Source organism: Nipponia nippon, unplaced genomic scaffold (assembly GCF_047370975.1).
Source record: "Nipponia nippon isolate SJK-2023a ecotype South Korea unplaced genomic scaffold, ASM4737097v1 scaffold_6, whole genome shotgun sequence".
Classification (NCBI taxonomy): Eukaryota; Metazoa; Chordata; class Aves; order Pelecaniformes; family Threskiornithidae; genus Nipponia; species Nipponia nippon.
Genome location: NW_028262380.1, coordinates 12,407,557 through 12,432,598, shown reverse-complemented (window position 1 = coordinate 12,432,598; position 25,042 = coordinate 12,407,557). Strand labels below are relative to the sequence as shown.

General features: G+C 41.8%; 1 protein-coding gene across 10 annotated transcripts in view; it reads right to left on the bottom strand.

Annotated features, from left to right (window-relative positions):
• The window catches only part of ABLIM2 (actin binding LIM protein family member 2), a 147,336-nt gene that overhangs the window by 112,327 nt on the left and 9,967 nt on the right, over positions 1-25,042 (bottom strand). The window contains exon 1 of one of the 10 annotated variants that reach the window (XM_087736501.1): positions 2,683-2,810. The exons of the other annotated variants lie outside the window; for them this stretch is intronic. Coding sequence (XP_087592627.1) covers positions 2,683-2,698 — 16 coding nt within the window. The 5' untranslated portion in view covers positions 2,699-2,810. Of the gene's footprint in view, positions 1-2,682; positions 2,811-25,042 lie in introns of those variants that run through there. 10 annotated transcript variants of the gene reach the window in all.

Here is a 25,042-nt window from a genome sequence, read left to right as displayed (position 1 = left end):
TTGTTTTGGTTTTTTAACCCTGTTCTTAAGGTTGGGTTGAAAAAGTGCAAGCCTTTCATTTCAAGCTCATACAAATATAATATAATTTGCCTTCAACAGCAACCCTCCATCAGCAGAAAAGCTACATTAATTTTCTTTAGCAACTATCAGCACTACTGGCTCCTCTATAAATTCACCAGGAACATCCCTCTTCACAACCAATTACATTCACTTCATGAGATGGAAACATTTTGTTTGAGCAAAAAGACATTAATATCTAAAATTAACAATATCAGCTGTTTAGTTCATAAAAATGTTCAGTTTTTTCAACGAAGACACAGGCTACATTCCAACTCTCAACCAAAAATGCACAACTCTGATAATGGATATTATTCTGCATGAAGGAATTAGCAGAAAATTATCTCTGTGTTGACACTGAAACCTTTCATCTCTATAGCTAGAGGTGGTGACTGAAAATCAAAATAAACAAATATGAGACCCAAATGCCATTTACACACTAAGTATTTGAGAAACAGGACAAAGTATTGATTGCTGAAATGCTGTATCAAGCGATTTGGGGAGGGTGTGGTTCACAGCAGCCCAGAGAGGAATTAAATTTGCAATCTTCTCTGAGCAGGATTAAAGGAGAAGCAGATGAGTGCGGCAGCACCCAACCGGAATTAGAGATTGGAGTTCAAGTTGGTTTTTTGCCAAACCCTTCTTGTGTCGCCTCTGTCAAAACACTCAGGGTTGGCTTTAAAAACACCCAGATGAAAGCAAAGGAATCAAGCATTTAAGTGCCTCTAAATATCCCATGAAGCATTATTCCTGGTTTTAAGTGCCTAAAGCTGGCCCTTGCTCCCTCCCTGCCTTGCGTCTGTGCGTAAAATACAGTGACTAGGAGTTCTTCCAGTGCTGGCGTGGGGGTAAGGATAATATAACACAGTAATAAGTAATACGGTAATACATACGGTGTTCAGAGAACTACCTGGGTGTGAGCTATAAATTTACTTTAAATAAGGGGCTTTGGTTTCTTTTCTTTTTCCTAAGAACTGGTGATTCATTATGGAGCCTTGTGGGGGCCTGAGACCTCGATGGTCCATTCCACAGAAAGGATGAGAAAAACAGTGATTGTGAAACAGGGACTCCACAAGCCTTCTCCACCCATCCTTCCGACTGTGCCTGGCAGCAGGGAGGAGCAATTCCCTGGCCAGGCACTGGGGCAGGAGGGAGCAGACGTGTCCAAACGGACAGGCACCAAACCTGCCCTAGCAGCAGACGTGTTGGAAACAGATGTTCTGCAACAGCATGTTAAGTATCTACTGGTAACCTGTTTTACCGTATTTCTCAATTACCAGCTTGTGTTAAAAGCCATTTCAAATGTGCTTGCATGCTTTACAGTGCCTTGTCATTATAACGCAATACCTTTTTCTTCCATACATCTCACAACAAAGCAGAAGATCACAACGATAAAGGGAAAGCTAAAGAAGTTTTGCCTTGAATGTCCACATTGTGTAGCCCCTCGAGCCCTCCAGCTGGCCATACCAAGGGCTGAACTGTCCCCACGCCAGTGCACACGAGCTTGCTCGCTTCTCCAACAGGGATTTTCTGCACCAAGAAGGTCCAGCTGCTCACCCAGAAACGCTCACTGCTCTTTCCAAGACCTCTGCTGTGGCTCCTACAGCAAAGCACTACTACTGCTTCTCTCTTTAGTTCCTACACCATAAGACAGGCAATTCAGCAAATTCAATAAATCTTTATGTCAATAGGTCTCTATTTAATTGAATTCATTAACATAGTCCAAAAATACAAAATAACACGCTTCAAGAATCATGTTCCTTTCTGAAATGTATATCTGCTTCTACTACTTACAAACAACAGCTTTTACAGTGCCTTTCCGTTGGCACTGAGGAAAGGATTGCACGCCTTCTCCAGCATTTCCTATCGATCATAATCAAAACAGAAACCTATAGCTGATACAGGACAGTAGGAAGACAGCACAACTGAAGCAATCTCTGCTTTTCCTGCTAATTACAGAGTTTATGGGATCAGAGATGGAGAGGTGTTAACCAGCAGAACGTGAATACAACCATGCATCAGAGATGCGGCACAGCACAAGTACTCAGCACACAAGAGCCCCAAATCTCACCATATGCTCAGTGCAAAATTCACGTCACATAAACAAACCTAGCATGAGCTAACCTCCTGCCCTCGTTATTATAATAAAATATTTATCAAACGCAAAGGCAGTTAGTAAAAATCTCTACTGAATTTTAGGAACTGTTACTGCAGCAATGTAAAGGCTATTTTTGTATGGGTTTAGCAAGATTACCATGAGAAAGGATACAGGAACAGCACGCCAATATATCTGCATAAAGCAATAGGTATTTTTTTTCATTACAAGCTAATATAAACTCTAAAGTCAATTTAAATTAAATAAAATGAGGAAAGTTTTCAAATTGAGCTGTCAGCTAAGTGTCAGTATCGTTATAATTTCCAAATCGTCATTCATATAACTAAAAGAATATGAAGCATAATTTAAAATCAATGTTTAACCATCTTCCTCCACTCTGCTGCTTTTCCACATAAACACAGAATAATTATTCTCACGACACTATCAGTGATTTTGTTACCGCAGCTCTGGATGAAGAACAAGTCATTTCAGGTCTAGGCTCTCCAAAATGTGGGGTCATCACACTGTACCTGTATCTTCCGGCATTCCCACATTAATTCCCTTCGAGGGGGGAAATACCACCAGAAGCACCGCTGCTGCGTGGCCTGCCGGCGGTGAGGAGCTCAGCCGGAGCGGCGGGGGAGCGTGAGCTGCGGCAGCGTGCCGTCACGGGAGCCGCTCCGACACCAACGCACCCAGGGGTCAGATGACTCCTGCAGCACCCACGCACAGGTGGGAGGCGAGCCAACACCTCGCCACCGTGTAAAAATAGCGTCCTGCAGAAGCCTAAATATTGTCACGTCCACGGGGTGGGCCACCACTGGCAGCGTCCCAGAGGGACCGGACGCAGGACGTGCCAGCGACGGCTGTCTTTGCGTCTAGTGATGCCACCTTCCATAGCCACTGCAGGCTGGTGCTGGGCACCTAGGGAAAAAGGTTTAAAGAAGGAAAACCTGCAAATCGCCTGGCCACAAATTAAAAATATAGGCTGAGGTACCTGGGAAACCCCTCTAGCCATCCCGCAACCCAGGTGGTCCCTTCCCCCTGGTGCAGGAGGGCACAGCACTGATTTCAGAAGAAGATGCTGTAAGCATGTCTCTCTCCCGAAGGTGGTCAGTGAGATGCCTGGCAGCCAAAAATCTCTCCCTGGATTGCTCATATAGAGTTGGACTGCATATCACTGGAATAACAATGTGTTGAGCTATTTAAAGCAATACTTGCTTGCCCAGTTACCATGTGAATACTCCACAAGGATTAAAATCTGTAGCTCTTACTTGCTTTGGACTAAATTTGCATGAAGGTAGTAACGTGGCTCATGCATTGGAAAGGGGACTGATGGCTTGGAGAACAAATTAGCTAAACCTGGAGTAAAGTGCTGGGATAGGAACAGGCTTGCACCTCCCTTTTTCACAATGCAGATTATTTTTTTTCCCTGCAGGCTTCACAGAAGCCAAAACACTCTCCCCCCTCCACTGCTCACCATATTTTATCCAGTCATTGCCTACTCAGTTACAAAGAAACAGCTTTTTCTCTCTTTTGACAAATAGAAACTAGTCAGGGGTGTAAATGCGAAAACAGGTCTCTGCAGCTTCTGATGCTGCTGAGGGAGGGCTGCGAAAGCAACACAGCTTTCGTAGCACCGTGCACAAAAAGCACAGCAAGTTCACTCTGCTACGCAGGTTGAAGAATATTTTGCACTGAATCATATTAAAATCTATTGAACTAATCCAATCTGTATGTATGTCAAAGGCTGAGTCTCCATCGACTTCAACAGTCGATGAATCATTTCGCAGAAAGTTCAATACCTTCCAATCTCCATCAAAAACCAAACAATTTTTTAAAACTTGAAATACTGCTTTTTTTCTTTGTTTGAAAAAGAAAAAAAAAAGGCTTTTTTGTGTAGAATAAAGTGCAAATTTTATGGCTTAGTGAAACTCTCATGGATTTTTTTAAGCTCTTACCAGCTCACTATGGATGAACTCTTATAAACACTATATAAAGAGAGGGTGGAGGCTCTTTTATTCCTTTTCTTTTGAAAACAAAAAGCATCAATGCTTCAAAAGCATCTATATGCAATTATGATCAAGTTTGAAAATATTCATGATGAGAAGCCAGAAACAGCTGATGGTTCGCAGATCTTACAGAAATGCCCATCAGCTAAAGCAGAAATCAAGAATGTTCCCTTTGGTTTCTTACTTACAGAAAATATTTTTACATTTTGTAACAGATAGGAAACAAAACATTGCTTTGTTTGTCCAGTATTGACTATTGGGAATGGAACGAGCATTTCTACAAGGACAGCTGGGGAGCTCTGACTGCAGAAATCCATACGGTGAGTACCCTGCTGCCCTGGGCCATGCCAGGCATGGTCTGTGACTTTAAACAGCCCCCTCCTGACACGGCCTGAGACCCAGAGAGCAGATCTGCATACCCCAGGTTCTGCACATTGAATCAAAACTATGACTTACTCCATTTAAAAAAAAAAAAAAATCTTATATATGCGCTATCTTGCAGCAACTGACTTTTGCCATTAAAAACCTTATGGTAATATTTTGTACAATACTGTTGTGCTGTCTGTGTGAGGCCAAATCCATCCCTGCACTCTTTTGGACCCGTCATCAGCCACCCTGGCTGAGCTCTCCAGATATTTGCAGGATTTGGCCTACTTAGTTTTTCCCAGCGGCTACTTCAGCTTGGCAGAAACGCAGAAGGCACTTCGCTAAATAGCAATGCTCCAAAGGAACGTAAATTAATAGGCAGGGAAAGTGAAAGCACTTTCACTCTAACACAGCCTTTCCCTCCGCTTGCCAGGCATTCTCCTTTTCAAGGCTAAATGCTATATAACCCACATTTTGATGTTATATGATTATAATGCAGTCACATAGTGTACTAATTTGTATTTACAATTCTAGGTGTAATCCTTGAGCCTCCCCCGCAGTCTCACCGCTTGGCTCCAGCAAAGGAAAAATCACACCCCAAGAGCTCAGAGGGTTTTGATGGTGTTGCTGTGAAACTCCAGCACCAGTCATGGGCCTCGCAGGCACCAAGTACGAGACTATTGCACTTCATTAGTGTGATGGCCTGACTCAGGGGACAAGAGACAGCAGTGACAGCAGCACAGGCAAGACAGCTCAGCCACCCACCGCCTGCTGACACTCCTGCTGCAAACGATCCTGAAAGCAGAATAGCTTTAACATGATTTCTCAAAGCAACACAAGCCAAATACCTGTAACTCCCCTGTTTTAAAAGCAGTAACAGTACACTGCCCTTGCTATAGAAAAGAATGAGGCACTCAGACCCTCTTACAACTTCAAGTGAAGTTCTGGTAGCCACAGCAATGCCCTCGCCCATCCTCTGTTTCAGGTTTCTTTTCACCGAGGTTACGTTACCGAGGTCAACGCCTTCACTGATGTCTTTGCAAACAGCAGCCAGACAGCTTAGCAACGAATTTAGGCCACGCTGAAATGGATTAGCTTGCTGCAAACTCTTTATAGCCTATGGTACTATTGGTTGTAAGTGGCATTTTTAAAAGATTTCAGATTCGTTCCTAATTAACTCATGTTTTTTCATGTACTCGTATCTCTCTTCCCACTAAAAGTTAAAGTGAATGTCAATAGTAACTGAAGGCGATGGTATACGGTCTAATCCTACTCCTTTCTCCCATGCTCACAGCACCTCACATTTTGAGCTTTTTCTGAGCTGTCTTTGAAAATGTTTAGAAACAATTATTTATTTTATTAAATACAAAAGAATGTAGATGTTTTTCTTCACTATAAAATACGAAGTACTTTCTAATCAAGAATTTTTTAAAAATCGGAGCTAAAACACCACCAAAGATTCAGGGACTTTGCAACGCATGTATGTACCTGCTTGCATACAGCAATTCTCATGCTGCTCGGGAACTGCATGTTGGCTTAACTTTCAGGTTGCCCCGTGTGGAGTCAGGAGTTGGACTCTGTAATCCTCATGGGTCCCTTCCAACCTCAGGATCTTCTATGGTTCTATGAATCTATGTCCTTGGACTTTAAGTCACTCACTAAGTTTCTAACCAACCACATACATATATGACTGTTTAATAGCAAATGGAGACTACAGAGTCCAGTCTCAATACAGATTAAGAAATTTGCTTTTCATAAAGAATCTGTAACTAATGAATTTTACTTTGAAAATGCTGGAAAATACAAGAAATCATCAAATATGATGATTTTTCTCAGTATGCTTTAAGGTATCTTTCCTTCTAAGTCACAAAAACTGGCTGTAGGGCTGCTTCATGTTCTTTTTGAGTTACAGTGGTTTTGACCCAGGTTAGTGTTTATTTGGATTTTCTATTGTGGATATGATCCCAAACAAACAAACAAACAAACAAACAAAAATGCAATAAAATTAAGTATATCTCTGTATGTAATGATACAGATTTTGGCAATGCTTCATTACTAGGACAAAAATAAAATGAAGACACAGATGTTCTAACTATCATCATTTACTAATTGAACTGATGTATTCCTTAGTGGTTGTGTTCAAAGTTGGCACTATTGCTGAATGGTCCTTGCCCTCAGTCACTTGTGATCCAAATGAGGACGAACCCATGGGAGAAGTGAAAACGAACAGTAAAAGGGTAAAGGTTTAATGAGATAGAGTGGGATAAATGGTGTCTCGACAACTAAACCCATGTCCTCCAACTTTCTGCCCAGCCTCTCTTGTGTCAATCCCATCCCTGCCCGGAATAGATTTGCAGGGTCACCCAACCATGCCCTCAGTAACCAGCCACACCCTTCCAAAATCTGTCCTGCTCAGGAACAGCCTGAATTTAAACTTCTGGCTCTCGAACACCTCCATCCTTAAGTCCACGCATGAGAAAACATTTCTCATCAGCTGCACAGTAATAAGCCATATACATGGGCATCTTTAATTGAAACACACACACAGGCAAGTCAGAGAAAAATAACAATTTGTGGGCTCTTGTAGTACAAGGCACTGAAGTATAAGACACTGACAACGCTGCATATTTATGAAGCAGGAAAACTTAAAATGTGAGATCAGGCTGAGAATCCACTCTGAGCTCTGCATAACAGAGAGCAGGCAGCTGTGCTTGCTCCAGAGGTAACTGAGTCATGAGTCCTTCTCTGCTCCCTGCTATCTCTTGGGAATAAAGAGCTTCCTTCAGCCCTGAAATTAGTGATGACAGCCCTTGTCTGCTGACCAGCAAGTCGGATGAATGAAATCAGAACTTCTCCCACTCCTAGCTCCTTTCTCCCAGGGGGGACCTCTCGGGGACCTCTCTACAGCAGACCTAGATCCAGACCAAAGGGTGCATTATCCTGTTTTATTCCCCTAACTAGAATAGAAGCACCATCTAGCATTCTTCAGAAAACCGTACACATGAAATAGTGAGCAGAAATCAAACATAAAGCCTGCAAAGCCTTTAGCAGAGATTTTATAATGGGAAAAAGTGGTATATTAAACCCATAAATAGGGTGCAAGAAAATCCTTAGAGGCCTGGAAAAAAAAAACAACCTGCCTCATAATGAGGTGACAGATTACCGGCACGTCCAGAAAGCGGTTTGCAAAGTGACACAGGTCAGAGGGTAAAGGGATATGGTCTGGTTAGCAGCGAAGGGACAATGAGAGCCGCAGCGATGGTACCGCAGGTCACACGCCTTCAGAAATGAACTTGCTGCAGAGGGAATCTGCTGACCTTACAAAACGGATAGGGATGGCCGGTAACAAATGGAATAGACATCGGGTAGGAAAAGACCTGCTTAAGTAGAGGTTATAGGCTGACACGTGCCATTTAGCACAGAGAAACTGCCACGTAATAAGGATAAGGCAAGCAATTAACAAAAGGTGTAAGTTTCTAGAAGGTCAGGCACTACAAGGGACTCAGAGAAAGGACTTGAGAGTGCGAGAGGGAAACTTAAACCGTCTGCTGAATACCTGGCGGTAAGCTGGGAAAGCAAGCAGGATAACGGGATGTACTGCATTAAGGGAAGGCATCCTGGCTGCAATAGAAACAGTACTGCAACAAGAACCGCCGAGATAAAACCCAGAATCCGAGCCCAGCATTTTATAGGAGGGAAATGGAAGAAGCAGAATGAGGCAATAAATGTCAGTTGGTGTGGCCAAAAATTGCATGTAGTAGGCATGAAAGTTAGAAAAGCTAACTTATATCCTTTAATACAGGAGGAATTAAACTACAATATGAATTTGACATTTAAGGGATCACAAACGGTGCAAGAAAGATGACAGGCATTGCAAAGATGTCAAGATCATTTTTCGGTATTTCTTCTGAGAGTAAATTAATGCATGGAGCACATTTTTAAAGATGGGTTTTTCTGTGTGGGCTGATGCTCGGCACACAGAGAGAGAAAGAGGTCACTAAATGTTAATTTATTATTGTTTTACATACAAAATTACCATTTAAATTGTCTGGGTTTTTAATCAATGGAAATATTGAGTGGTTAAATGGAGAATAAACTGAAGTATCAACTAAGTAATCGGATAGACTTACAGGATCTTCATTGCTTCGCTCTCTTCTGGAAAGTTACACAGACATTGCCGTAATTCTGCAATCACAAGCTAATTATTGTTCAAGATTATCAAGTGATAATGTGGGTTCGGTGCTATGTAGGAAAAAAAAAAAGATTCCACCTGCTCTCTCGTGTTTTAATTAGAATCTAGAAATTTAACTTCAGAGGTGTCTTATAAAGAAAAAGAAAAAGCAATGAATGCACAAAAAAAAAAAAGAAAAAATGGAAGATTTTGAGAGTTAAGAGGCCTGGGACTAGGTCTAAGGAAAGACTCATGTGCCTGAAATGTCATACATGTAAGTCCAAAGCTGCAAGGCTGAAAACCACCTTAGCAGCCTTCTCACGCCTGTTCCTCAGCATGTCCAAAGGCAAGGCAAGCTGATTTTTCGCTTCCCATTTCCCAGCTGTCCACAGAGGACTGCAAGAAAGTGCCTTCAGCTTCGCCCCGCTTTTCCGTATGTAGCAGATGGTAAAGCAGCTATATGGGCTTGATTGTAGCTTATATCCTTTGTGCGAGTACGGGGTACTGAGTGCTTTTACGCAGTGTCATGCAGGATCTTCCATTTGAATGAGGATCTTCCATTTGAAGAGTTACCTTCCTTGCTTTCCAAGAAAACATGACTACAGGTCCTTGGCACATGTGCTGGAGGAAACCCAGAGAGACACTTTCCCCCTGAGCCTGGGCTGTCTTGCTGCAAGGCCGTGCAGCCCAGCCCGTCTCTGAAGCGTGGCACCACCAGGACAGGCATGCATGGCCAGCCACACATGCAGAAACCCCTCTTTGCAAAAAAGAATTGGCTATAATCTCCTAATTAGGGCAACCTAAAAAACTGGAAAAGTTTAACCCCATTAGATCTAATAGGGAACTGCAGCTGCAAATTCCAGTTAGAATCATAGAATCGTTTAGGTTGGAAAAGACCCTTAAGATCATCGAGTCCAACTGTTAACCTAGCACTGCCAAGTCCACCACTAAACCATGTCCTCAAGCACCACGTCTACCCATCTTTTAAATACCTCCAGGGATGGGGACTCAACCACTTCCCTGGGCAGCCTGTGCCAGTGCCTGACTGCCCTTTTGGTGAAGAATTTTTTCCTAATATCCAACCTAAACCTCCCCTGGCGCAGCTTGAGGCCATTTCCTCTCGTCCTATCACTTGTTACTTGGGAGAAGAGACCGACCCCCACCTCGCTACAGCCTCCTTTCAGGTAGTTGTAGAGAGTGATAAGGTCTCCCCTCAGCCTTCTCTTCTCCAGACTAAACAACCCCATCTCCCTCAGCCGCTCCTCACAAGACTTGTGCTCCAGACCCTTCACCAACTTCGTTGCCCTTCTTTGGACACGCTCCAGCACCTCGATGTCCTTCTTGTAGTGAGGGGCCCAAAACTGAAGACAGTACTCGAGGTGTGGGGACTTGAGCGGCTGTGAGTCTAACCCCTGGCTTTGCACAGACAGCTCTCAAAGTTTACAAAGGCAAGAAGAGACACTGAAATCAGGGTCAGAACCCAGACTGTGAATCGCAAGTGTAAAGCCCCGAACAAGAAACCTGCTCCAGATGGCAGAGGGGATTTCAGACACGTCCTCATCTTCAGCTCTCTGCGTCCCGTGCACACGCGCCCGACTCCCAGGTGCTTTAATCCTTGCATTTAGCCCACAGTGACCATGCCAGAAAACATTTTTCTGCCTGCTTTCCAAATCCCATTCTTTACAAAGGGATGTAGCTGCAAAGCAGCAGGTCAGATCCAAAGCCTACTTAAATACATTAATTTTGATTGGTGATCACTGCGGAATTTGTCAAGAACGTGGAGCTGTTTTGGAAGTAAAAAAGATAAAAGAGAAGCCATCAATTGAAACATGATGCTGTTGGACTTCACCCCATTCCCAGTGAAGCCCACCAGTAAAAGTATTATTGATCTGAGTGGAAGACTTTCAACAACATTAATTTCTGTTCTCAATTCAGCCAAGTTTGGATCTTAGCAATTTACTCATCACTACAGAAAGTTCAGCCTTTCCCCTGTTTGCCTAAGGTTACCATTTCTCATCAGTAACATCTGAAAGGAAATTATGTCAGTGAGCTCACTTTAATACCAAGAAATAAAGCAGAAAGGTTTTTTTTTCCTTGGAGTATGTCTAAATTAATTGATATTTAAACTTCATTGCTCAGTTCCAGCATAGGTAGCTCCAAAACTTTAAGAAAAACTCTTAGAAAAAAGTCACTGGACTCTATGTCCATTACTGCTCTGCAGCTCCCTGGCTACTCAATAATCACTTCTAGCACCTCCACCAGTTACTCAAGCCATATTCCTGCCAGTCCCCTCATCTTTAGGGCATTAACCTATAGAGAGCCATGACCCTAGATCAGAAACCGGCATTTTGGTGCCGGTTCCCCCTCGCGGGTCTGTAGCACCGACCGGGCTGCACCCCTGCTTGGCACCACTCTTCACGCTGATATTTGCTCCATCTGTGTCATCGAATGGAGGAGGGGAACAAACACATTCCCTGGCTCGGAAATGAGCAAATGTTTGGAACTGGGGAAAAACAGTTTAGAAGAAATTTCCATGGCTCATTTCTCTTTCCATTCCCTGGTACAAACAGAATAATAATAACAATGCCTGCTTGTTATAGCAACAGCAAAAAGCAAAAGCAAGATAAAATAATGTAAAAAACAATAGTTCATTTTGCTGGCCAAGCCACAATGAATCACCCCCAATTATTAATTGAATTATAATTTACTAACTTTCTACCAATGCTATACGAAATGGTGTTTTGAAAAGGACTACAAACAATAATTTAAGGACCTTTCCAAAGGTTCTTTCTTTTTATGCTGTATTCTGTGGCATACAAAAAATGCCTTAAATAATTACGCTACCATATAAAACTGAAGTCCTGGTTTATTTGCTCTGCTTAATTTGGCATTAAGAGGGGATTAGCCACTGTTTTATAGCAATCATGCAGTTACTTCAAATATAAGTATTGACAATATTGAAGTGCTGGTGCAAAAGTCACACTACTTTAAACACGTGCAAATTAGTTAACTTTGGTGAAGTTGTCACAGCATGAGAATTTCTTCTTAGTTTCAATTACACCCATACAAACCTAATTGTGCTTCATCCCCATCAGATACATCAGCACATTGCCTCCCTTTTCACATGCGGGCTACACAATTTCTGCAATCAACTATCTTTCAACACTGCATTCATAGGAGAAACGTGTTATATTCACACAAACACAACCCCAGAGCCCACAGCCACTGTGCTACTTCTTGCGCTGTTCTGCAACTAACAGTTCTACTGTCAGCGGATACATTTTTGAGCTATCTATACAACATGCTTTTTGACTGAGTTTTGCTTAATTTGCAACCTGTCACCTTATTCAGACAGCAAATGAGTTTTATGTGAAACTGAATATTTTGGTCTGAAGCTTTATATTTGCCTTTTGCAGACAGCAGGAGAAGAAGCAACACCATCAGATAAAATTGTGTATTATTTATAAAAGAAAGATATCACACACCATTTTTCCCAGGTAACATACAGAAATGCAATTCAGGGAAGGACGGATGAAAATGCAATGCCAAATCCCACATTAGCCTCACTCCCCTGATTTCAACAGGGTTGAAACACAGACAAATTTATGTTCGATATTGTGCCAAGGGAACAATAGTGGGATATGTGCTCTGTGGGGCAGGAGATGCCGGAGCCCTCTAGTCCCCATCCAGCCTTCATACCCAGGTTGCCCTTGCATGGAGACCTTAGTGTAGAGGAGGTGAGGGAAACTGGTGGCCAAGGTCTGGTCCCAGTGCTATGTCAGGGTGAGGCGGTGGTGAGCACAAACAGGAGCTGCCACAGTCTTCACGTTGCCTGTATTTCCTTAGTGAAACTGACTGGCAAAGAAGAAAGAGCAGCAGGCTCAGGGGGGACCTCATCACAGTAGTCCAGTACTTAAAGGGCAGCTACAAAGAGGACAGAGGCTCTCTCTTCACAAGGAGCCACATGGAGGCGATAGGTTCAAGTTGCACCGGGAGAGGTTTCATCTTGATATAAGAAAGAAATTTTTTACAGCGAGAGCAAACATTCCCTGGAACAACCCCCCCAGGGACGTGTGCAGTCCCCATCACCGGAGGTTTTCAGGATGTGACAGGGTGCTAGATAATCTCATCTAGGCTCCCTTTCCCATGACAGGTCGGACCAGGTGATCTTTCAAGGTCCTTTCCAACCTGAGTTGTTCTATGATTCTGTGAATAAATGCAGCCCTGCATGATGAAAAGTGTGATTCAGAAACTCGTTTCGGTTCACCAAGGAGGGAAACTGTAAAATGTGATTGGAGGAAAGCATCAAAGAACACTTTTCAAGTCAAAACAAAAGAAAGCAAAAGAAACTGTTTTGAGGTACTTTCTTGATCTAAATTGGTTTTTAGTTTCACTGGGACTGAACCTGGTAAGTCCTCAAATTTCATGCAAAAAATGCAATTAATCTAAAATTGCACCCAAGGCCTGGTGAACACCAGCTACCTTTGCAAGAGCATTAGAAAACCTTTATCTTCCTCTGTCTCAAGAGAAGCCTTTATCTCTGTCCCTAACACAGAAAAGCCTAGCGAGTCACTGCGATGCAGAGGTTGGCAGCCCCACTAGGCAGATATGGGTCACTCCTCCTCCAGGCAAGGGAAGGAAAGGAAACAGGGACTTTCACCTGGCTGCAAGCTGCTCCAATTGCCAGTAATCCTACTGATTCAAGTCTTTAATAACAACCTACTAAGATGATAATTGCGTAGGATGCTATTCCTTGACCTATATCCTCCGTAAGCGAGACTTGGTCTGTCACGCCATCACCGACACAGCTGTCCTGGTTCATGGACTCAGCTCGTGGCGCCATCCACATGTTTTACCACATCCCCTTCTTGCTGTACGTGTGGCTCTCAGACTGTTTGTATTCACAGTCATTCCTCCTTAACCACTTCAAGCTCTCTTCCACTTCCCCACAAGGGATGACTGTTTACATATGGTTTGGTCTACACATTGATGACTGCTGTTCAGCCAGTTGGCATTATGCAGAAGCAGGATAAAGTACGCACAGCCAAATCAGGGGGACCCAAGATGCTGGGTGCCAGTCCTCAATAAGCACATCCCCCCTCCCAAACCCACACACAGTTTAAGAAGACGACAGGACAGACTGTGGCCATCAGGTGCTGGGCTCAGCCATGCAAGGGCACTGCGTGCCAGCTGACTTACTTGCAGCCAGCCCTGTTTATCCCTAATTTCTCTCCATTTTCCCCAGAAATGCTCCTCCCTGACCCACCTTGATGCGTCCTTTCCCCACCTTTGGTCCTTCTCCCAGACATCTCCCTTCTCCTGTGAGCACAGTTCCATCCCGCTGTCCTTCCACCAGCCTCGGGACTCCCCGTGGAGCTGGAGGAGGTGAGTCTCCCTTACTGTTTTGCAGGGCTGTGAAACATGGGAGCTCTTTTTACTCCTCCCCGCCGCAGACCATATATCAAAGAAGCATTGGAGCACAATCCGCTGTGCTCTGTTCCCAAAGTATAACACAAAAAATACTGGTTTTAATGAAAGAGAAGCCCAACTTCAGTTTAATGCGACACACAGAAAGAGCAAGTGTTCTGTGCTACCACAGCACATTTCCAGTATTTATTTCTAAAACAGAATATAAGCAAAGATAATTCTCCCAGTCCAAATACTTATAAAGTAAATGATGACTCAGACAGTAAATACCCTTTCTATGGCATTCCATTTCTCTCTGTCATTTAGAGTGACAGCCCAGCTCTCACTGAATTAAAGAAGGACAATTCTGCTTTGTAATGAATGAAATCAACATTCGCTCTAGTATAACTAGGTTTTTTGCACTGCTAAGCCCTATCAGTATCTGTACTTCAAAACCTTTTGTTTTTAATAGTGTTTCTGTAGGAACAGGCCTGAATCTCAAAAAGTTATTTTGCTTTTCTGGGTACTCTCTTAAAACATGGATGTGAATGTAGCACTAAGTGAGCTACCTAAGGAAAATATAGTCTAAAGTTAATCTGATCAAGCTGGAAGAAGGGAGTATCAATTTCATATTCAAAGCATGATATCCAACTCTGAAAAGACTGATGAGGTCCTCAGGGTATGAAAAATGATAGGATGCGATTGAATTATCTCAGCAATAGTTTCTTACGTAAGAGCTAGAAAAAGGACACAGTAAGGGCTAACACATTTAATAAGCAGAGAACTAGGAGCAATTCCTTAATGCAATCCAATCCTTACATTTGTAATAATTTTAGCTACAACTGTCATTGGGGCTATGCAAAATGAGACATCTTCTGGAAGTCCTTTTCTCTGCTGATTAACCAACCTGCTTACACAAGCCAGTGAGACGTTAGGTGCCAAAAGCATGAATCTCTAAATTAGCCACTGTGACTTGCAGAAACCCTTAATTTGACCTAGCTTCCAGACTCAAGTCATTCTAACAACATTTTTCATGCTGTCAGTCACCAATCAGTCCCATCTCTTCAAGCTACTCCACTAGTAATACTTCCCGGTATCACTAAGCATTGGAAATTCCAGCACTATCTCCATTTTAGTACCTCTTCTAACACCGAGTTGAAAAGTCTGGTCTGAATTTCAGTCTGGAAGATGGGAATGACATGCACTTATGCACCAAGCCATACAGCTTGATGACCCCCATCATCTCCCAGTTTCACCATCACACACCATGCTGACAACTCAAGGCAGACAGGTTTTAAGACCATGCATTTTATCACTGATTTCATAATGACAATGCTTTTAGGCAGCTTTGTATTTCCAAAGCACTGTGAGGAAGACTAACATGGCATCTTTTCCAATGGCAATTGTAATCATCAAAGCAACAAGTTTTCAGTTCTTCACTCTATGAAAACATGAGTTTTATACAGAGATCAGGTAACACTTCAGTCTTCCCTTCTTTGCTAGGGTGGGAGTCATCTCACCTAACTCCAGGCATCCAAAAATTAGGAAAGTAGTTAAAGTAGGTTCCCACTATCATAAAAGAGACAGAAACTTCCCACCATGAAGCCCACCACCACTGTAGGCCGGCACAGAACATCCTCTGGAAGTGCCCCCTCTCCACTCAATGTTGGACTAGCTCAGGCTAGACACCTAACGTTGAGATACCTAAAGTCAGATAAGAGAAATCCAAACCTGAATGCATAACTGCTGACTCTTTTCCATGCTTGTTTAAAATTTTTGTTGGGATTGTGAGTTTCTTTATTTCCTAGGCAAACCATGTTTCAATCTTCTCACTGTCACTCAGCTGCCAGCTCTCCTGATCCTCCTCATTAATGCTTCTCGTGACTCCAGCATGGGAGCCCTGTAAACATGTGAAAATCTTATCCTTCATTAGGAAAAGCAAAATACAGCTTTCTAACCCCTCAAAAATTATTTGAGAATTGTGTATAATCATTTTAAACAAATACAATGTTTTTTCGAAGTTAAGATTTTTCTAACAATTTGGTGAGGCTGATAACACTTCAGTATCAAGTTTTCAATCCCTTACTTCAGCAATGCACTCCACCATTTTCTTCCTTTTTGTGCAATTTTCCCCCTTCAAGTACCTCTACATAATTATGAACTTTTAATTGTGAATTATCCCAATTAATGGCTATTTAGTCTTTTTCTAGCCTCTTTCTTTGATTTTCCTCTGCAGACGTGAATCCATTAACAGTCTTTCATATTTTTGGATGCTCATACTAGCAGAGTGTATACTAATTCAGCTGTATTGAAGTCAACTGAAATATTCCTATGTATAAAGTCAAAGACCTTCATAGATATTTATCTTGATGGGTTTGGCAGGTCACATTGCTAGCTCTTTGGAGGAAGGATCATAATTACTTTGTATGGCTACACAATGCCACCTCTTGTTTGCTGAAATGCTACTGCCAATAGCTATGCAAGTTCAATCAGAAGAAAGTTAGTAATTCCCAAACAAAATCTCGTAGCCAGAACATTGTGTATGAAACTAAGCTTTAAAATTAGGCAATGGAAGAAGAAAGCATTCCCACAATGTTACAAACTCTTATTTCCAGATTCTGATTACACAGGTTCAGGATACAAGCAAATATTAAATACACATGCAAACTGTGTCTTTAATATAGACTCATATCAAGTGAAAAAGACTCAGGTTAAGCGAAAAAGAAAGAAAGAAAAAGAAAGCCACCTCTTTTAGAGGAAGGTCTTTGAAACAATAGAAAACCTCTGCATATAAACACCTGGAAACCACTGGCAAACACAGGTACCACCCTGAGGACAGAGAAGAAGGACCAGGGGAAGGGCAAACCTCAGCCATTACTAATCCCAACAGGAAGAGAAGAGCAACAGGTTCTCTGGAGTGGAGAAACAGCTGAAACACGGGTTTCTGAATCAGGACATTGCCTCCTGTTCTTTGGTCCTGCTATTCGCAACAAAAATGGCTTTTCTTCATGTTCTTAAGAAAATTTAATTTTGCAAGGAATACCTGCATTTGCTGTCAATTCTTCCTCCTGACCAGAACAATAAAAAGTGCCCAAAATGCTACCTAACCATTTGCGAAAAAAGGAGCAATACTGTGTCATTCTATGATTACTATCTATTACCTAAAAATCTAAGATTTTTTGATTAAATATTATTTGGTCAAGATGATGTCATGGAGGTTTTCTATACACATAGTAATATTATTATCTTTATTAATAAATACACCACTAATACAGTGCCATTCAGAATGGCACTTGAGAAAGCAGCAGAATCCCTGCACCTCTAGTTCAAGAGCATTTTCTACTGTGCTTTACAATTTGCTGCTTTTAAGCCTCTGTTTGACTTTCTTTCCCATTGCGGGTCAAATCTGTCACCTAATCCACACCATCAGTCCAATTATTGACAGACTGCTAGCACAGTTATACCTATATAAATGTAATCAACACTTATTTACAAATTGATTAGGCCAATTCCAGTTGTGAGTTCCACTTAGCAGCAGGGAAGGGTAAAGGAAAATTGCTGTAAATCATCTCTTTGTTCTCCAGATAGGAGCCTATGTGCCTGACGCCATACCACTATAACAGCAGTCCCCCAAGGATCCTCCCGCAGCCTGACAGATTTCCCACTTCCATATTTGGTCTGTTCATAATTATTAGAAACTGGGAAAAGACAGAAAATAAACTAATTATAATCCATCGGAAAGCTAGAGAGACAAGAGATTTTCATTCATTCTGTATGTTCCCTTTTTAACCAGCGAGATTACATTTGTACAAAGGTAGAATTATAACAATCACTTTAAAGTGTGTTCTTCTATTCACACAGTAAGATTTAATTATTTTACTTAAAGCACTGATCCAAAACCTTTCAAACACACTCAGACCTACTCAAAGGCTTTAATACTTACATGCTAATCCTAAACTCTGGTATGTATCAATCCATTTATTAGTTGTATGATGAGGTATGGACATAACTAGAAAATGTAATAAAATAAATTTTGCTTTTTTACACTTGAAATTGCTCTAATCTTTAAAAAAGCTCCTTTTCATCAATATCTTTTACAATCATTTTACAGCCAGTTTTATACTAATGAGATTCTACCTCTCCTATCTAGGAATTCCCTATATATTTTACATTCAGTCCACAATAACGGTACCAAGATTCAACTTTAAATCAAGACACTATATGAAAATTGGCCTAGTTGTAGTAACAACATACTAAATTAAAAATGAGAAGCTGGGTACTCTACTACGCAGAAAATCTACAGAATATTGGAAATGTATTGTCTTTATTCTCAGGTCAGCTGTACAAGAGATTAGATCTTTTAATTTTCTGTCACAGAATGGGAAACAGAAGTCTTGAATCCATTCAGCTGTTCAGTTTATGACCTGTAGAATTAAATCTGACCCCTCACAAAGCACATCTAAGCATCACACACCCCCCGACATAGCCATGGTTTTAAAACAGGCATGTAACTCTCAGCTGGTATATCATTATGCTACAGAATAACTGAGTTTCCACTGAAAATGTACGTGTGTCTGTATTTTTTGGAACTGCTGCGTGAGAGTCCCAGAAGTGCTGCCTTGCTGTCCTGCTCTAACTTTAAATATAATTTTAATCATGCCAAAGTCAAGTTTAGCACTCCCACACGCTATATTTAGAACCACGGAATAATTTAGGTTAGAAGGCACCTCTGGAGGTCATCTAGTCCAGCCTCCTGCTCAGCGTGGATCCCACTAGATTAGGTTGCTCGGGGCCCTGTCCTGTCCAGATCTGAAAACCTCTAAGGATGGAACGCCACCACTTCCCTGGACAACCTGCTCCAGTGCTTTATCACCTTCTTCGGAATTTTGTTTCCCCTTATATCTAATCAGAACTTAGAATCATAGAATCATAGAATCGTTAAGGTTGGAAAAGACCCTTAAGATCATCAAGTCCAACCATTAACCTAGCACTACCAAGTCCACCACTAAACCATGTCCTCAAGCACCACATATGCACGTCTTTGAAATACTTCCAGGGATGGGGACTCAACCACTTCCCTGGGCAGCCTGTTCCAATGCCTGACCACCCTTTCAGTGAAGAAGTTTTGCCTAATATCCAACCTAAACTTCCCCTGGCGCAGCTTGAGGCCGTTTCCTCTCGCTTGTTACTAGGGAGAAGAGACCGACCCCCACCTCGCTACAACCTCCTTTCAGGTAGTTGTAGAGAGCAATAAGGTCTCCCCTCAGCCTCCTCTTCTCCAGGCTAAACAACCCCAGCTCTCTCAGCCGCTCCTCATAAGACTTGTGCTCCAGACCCTTCACCAGCTTCGTTGCCCTTCTCTGGACACGCTCCAGCACCTCAATGTCCTTCTTGTAGTGAGAGGCCCAAAACTGAAGACAGTACTCGAGGTGCTGTGTCACAAGCTGTCACTGTATTGACTCTTGTCCTTTTGCCATGCACCTCTGAGAAGAGTCTGGGTCAATCTACAGCCCACCAGTAGGGACACGAAGACAGTGATTTTCTCCCTTACGTTCCTGAAGGAGCCTTGCTCCCGTAGCCCCTCCTCATACACCCAGCCTCTGACAGTCCAGGCAGCCCGTCCATGGACCAGCTCCACTTCATCCCAGTGGCAGAACCTTGGCGTGACAGCAAAACAGACCTTCTGTCTAAAATCCCTCTCTAACATGAACATCATCACGAGTGAGTGAGGACACATGCTTTAAAGCTGGGTGATTAAAATTAGCCTTCCAATCTCACATTTAGCATCTTTGAAAAGTGCCCTGGCATTCAGTGCTGCTGAATACCTTTAACTTGCACTGTCTTTGCCCATCCAGGTTTTTTACAAGGCCATCTTCCATCATAACATCGTACTGCATACCATAAGTAATAAAGCAAAACTTTTCTCTCTGGATCTGCCATAAGGAACTTGGGATGTCCCAGGAGGTCAACATTTCTGATCTGACCATGTAGCTTTAGAGCATGGGATTCTAACAGAATAGAAGCTAATTTTAGGCACACTCATGTATAAATGCCTAAATGAATGACATTTTTTTTTTCAGATATAGATGTCAGAATAAATTTCTTGTCCCATAGTGCTATCAATCACAACGAATATGCCTATTTCCATTTACACTGCCTGCCTTCAGATTTGCAGCAGCCTGGCCTGAGGACTGACCCTGAAAATTCAGGAGGAATTTCATTACAATCCTACAAACCAAGTATTAGACATACAATGACCTTGGTGATCCCACCACCAAAAAGTGACAGTGAAGCGGAGCAACCAAGCTTTTTACACCTATGCATACACCAAACATACAAAGAAACCAACCTGGTTTACAAAGTTACACATTTGACATTGCAATTTGCCTTAGAAGTAGGGATTTTGTTGTGACAGTAAATACCAATCCCAGCTAACCACATATCCTATGGGTCACAGGCATTACTGCACAGGTATCCAGTTTCCAGCCTCTACACCCTGCACAGGTTCCTTGCAATTTAAAGAACAAGCAACGTGATTAACACTGCTAATCTGCCTGCAGTTTTAATTTTGGCTGACTTCGACATGGGAGCTCTGGGAGTTTTGACTGCAATATAAGAAGTATTGTTAAGTCTCACAATTTTATCACAGCCTTGAAATACTTGAGGTTTTAAATTAAGTACCATCACTGGGAGATAAGTGATTATGCAGCAATCTGTTCTTTATTTTTTTATTATTTTAACTTGCTTCTAGCAGAAAAAGGTTAAAGGTTTTTAACATTCTAAAAAGTCTCCTCATTGCTTTCCTCTATGAACAACATGAGCAAAATCCAAATGGTAAAAAAGAGGCTCCAACTTGTATTCTGGTTTATGAATACAGATGCTACTGCTTGCGATTTCTCCCTTAATTTTCTTGCTGTGTACACGACCTAATTGATAGATCTCAGGGATACGCATAAGGTTTTTGCTTCTGCTTGTACACTATCTGGTTAACTGATAATACTATAGTAATCAAAAAAGAAGATTGTATAAGATCATTTAAAGTCCTAGAGGTACACTACAATACCTTGCTTCGGAGCAAGAACGCCGGTCACCTGAGTTTTGTCGTGAAGCCACCTTCCCAGGGTGTTGGGAGAAGCAGACAAAGTAAGCAGGGCAGTTCCACTCACCAGTGTAGCCCCAATGACAGGGAAAAACATTAGGGGGAAAATGAAAAAAATACTCCCACAGCAAGTGATATTCCTCTCACAACACCAGAAACGGCCCCTTCCTTCCACTCACCGATTTTACTGCTGTGGTGGGGGAAATAGGGCGGCAGTGATAATGCCCGTAGCTGAGCATCTCCTACCAAACCAAGGCAGGGGCCAAAAGCATCTCACCAACATGACTGGTATCAAGCGACCCAAAACTGGCCCCCAGCCCTCCACCACTTGGAGCAAATCCTGAGCTGCTGGATCCGTCCGCGTATCTTTTGCCATAATACTTAATTTTCCAGCCCACAGGCAACTGACAGAGCAGATGTCACTGAAATGACTTAACGCATTAAGCTGCTATTTGTTTAATTCTGATGTGGAAAATGTGTCACACTCCAAATAGTTTAGTATGTTAATGTACAGCAACCTATAGCAATCTTCTATAATTTTATTTATAATTTTATTCTAGTCCTATTTGCTTATTGATTTCATTTTAAATCGTAATTAAAACCTGTTTTCGTGCTTCCTACCTACGTTTTTTTAAGTGTACTCTTAAATTCACCTTTAGTTTCCTCAAGCTGAATAAACAGAACTATTATCTCAAATAAACATTTAATGTCCTAGCATATTTTATCTACAATTCATTTGCATTAAATGATATAAAACAGATGTGAACTTCCAGAGTAACGTATTCTGTTAATAATTTGCAGCACAATAGTTCATAGATGAGGGACCTCTGGAGGTTCAACTTTAAGGAATAACATTTTAGTATCTATGCCTGCACAAGAAAGCTGACCAAAGGTATATTTGGAATTGGTCTCTGTGCAATATTATCAATAAAAATCTCTGAAATCTAAAATAGTCTTATTTGAATCAAACTTTTTCCAAAAAAAGATTCTTCAAATTTTCAATTCTAAGGTAAGGGGCAGCTTTTAATAACTGCAGTATGAAGTTTTATTTATTATATTAGTATGTAGTTCCTTATGCTTCAATGGGACTACAGGTGACAAAAAGCCTATCTAGTCTTGAATTTGAAAATTATTCATCTCAAAAACATTTAAGGAATCAATTTTAGAATAACTTTTAAAACATTATGATGAACACTACAAATGAGGAATTCCAAGCCATAAACATGAATAATGTCCATTTCAAACTAAAGGCTCAATATAATGCCTACTAAATTTGCCTCTCTTGTGGATTCGCATCAGATGTTGCAAAGCCTTATTAGCTTGACAAACTATAAGCATGTATTAGTAAAATTAATCCTCTTGCATGTAGCTGCACTCCTTTGATAAGTCAGCACCCCTGGCATTAGCACTTCTGGTTTCTTGAGACTCTCTGGGCACGCGTAAGACAAATTTAACTTGCCAGTGCCTAAGCCCGATGCTCTGCCACGGCGCATTTTGACAGGCATTCCCTATGGGGGCTCTAGGCTTCAGGGCTGGCTGCTGTTTCAGCAGTGGCTTCAATGTCAACAGCGCTGAAAATAACCCTCATGAATTTCTTAAAATAAACTATAAATTTGAACAAATTTTGGAGTACGCTTCTCAAAATATAACTGCTGAAACATACACTTCTGTGGTTTGAAGCCCAGTTAAAGCCCATTATTGTACGATATTGAGGATTTCCTGCAAGGAAATACCTGTCTGCATTTTTCTTTACACCAGGCCCATTCAACTTGATGGTGGTCAACCAACCACTCCTCACTAACAAGACTGCAACGACCCCTATGCACAACAGATGCAGGCACAACCCGTTGCGAGCCACCTCTGGAATAAAGGCCAAATGTTGGAAAAAGGCTTCAAACAACAGAAAAGCTGAAATGAGTTTGTTCAGCAATGGAGTTCTTCATAACCACCCTGCGCCGGTCCCCAGTGGACACCCCCTGGTGTGACCTGTCTGCTCCATGTCTCATTTCGACAGTTCTCGTTACGCAGATGCTCTTTCCCCCAGTACTGAATTACACCAGTGGTTACACTCTTCTGGAACGATGAAATGATCAAAACCTGATGACAAACACATGAATATAGGAACTTGATGCTGCCATACAGAGAGCATTAGGGGACAATCGGCGTGGTGCACTTTGGTCAGATTTTTCTTAAGATGAACTTGGCTGTTTCGATGTCTTTTGAACAGAAGTGCTATGTGTGGCTTGGAGTAGGTCCACTTTATCTAGACAAATGTACCCAGTAAACAAGCTTGACTCAGTACAAGCCCTCAGGACTGAAATAATCTTCACCCCAATAACTAAGCTTTCAGGTCACCGGGAGATACAAAAGCTGACAGGCGTTATTGGTCTGATCTGGAATGGATCACAAATATTTTCCAAATTACCTATTGTATTCATGTGCTCATGACTGATGAAAGCTGCAGAAACTGAGAAATTGGAAAGTTGCCTCCATCCCCAGCTTCTCTGCCCAGCTGGGAAAGGGAGATGGGTGAGCAGAGAGAAAAGCAGGGGCTTCTCCACATATTTGTAACACTGGCCTTTGGGGAAATACTAACTTAAGCCTGCCTCTAGAGGAAAGAGCCATGTGTAATCTCTTTGCGCGTTATGTCACCTTTAAAGAGCTTTAAACAACTGGCAAGTGACAGTGGCAGCTGCTGGCAGGGGTCTGCTGGGACAGGCGTCACTGTGGGTTGCACAGATTCCTTGGTGGGGCTGCACGCTTGCAGCTCGGGTGCCAGTATGTGCAGCCTTTTCCGACCATGTAAAAATAAAAAACATTTTCCAGGGTTAGGTCCTCGTGGGATTTTTTTTTTTTTAATGTATTTTACATGTGCAGTCTTATCTGATGGGTGGCATCAGTTACAACCTTGATTTCTTTTTGGAATGAAATCTCCTTGTGGGTGTCATCCAGAGAGAAACAAAAAGCAATGGGGGAATATTCAGGCTGCCTGGGGCATGGAGTTAACAGCAGGACACTGGCTTTGTTGCGGTTGGTTTTTACAAGCCCAACTCTTCCCTCCCTCCTTGAGCCACTGGACAAGCTAAGGACCAGATATTATTTTTCAAAACTTAGTGGAAGATGGCAAACAAATTAAGCTTTCGTTTTCCTTTCTTACTTCTGTAGACAAATGTCAGCCACTCATACCAATGCCAAAAATAACCCAAAATGTATTAAGCCTTATACATGTGAAGTCAGAGTGACCCTACGGATACAACACTTAATTCAGACTTCAGTATTTCAAATTCTTTTCCTCTTGACTAATGCTACCAAACACAAGTCACAAATCTCTTCTCAGTTCTCCTGTGCGTACAAGCAAATTCCCTTCTCTTGTGAGAGCTTTGCAATCAACTGCCCAAAAATATTACTAAAAAGCTAAATGTATTTGTAAAAATACGCAGCACCAACAGTACCGTAATGAAATTCTACCAAAAAGAAACTGTGACATCAGAGAACATAAATGTAAAGAGTGATTCATCCTACCAAAAAAGGAAAGAGTTCCTGCAAAATATGGCAGAATTTTCTTAAAGAGATGATGTTATCTTTCAGCTTGGGACTAAAAATAGTACAGCTGTTTATATATTGCACAAAGCCAAAGACAGCACCTCCTCCCAAAAGTTTACAAACAACATAAACCACAGTCAAACAAAATACAGAGAATATTAATATAACAGCAATTACCCTACTAATTACATTATTGGTATTTAAAGGACTTTTCCAATTTTTTATTGCATTAATAATTTCTTTAAGGCATAACGTTTTAGGATGCTTACACAGAACTATGCAACAAAAAGTCT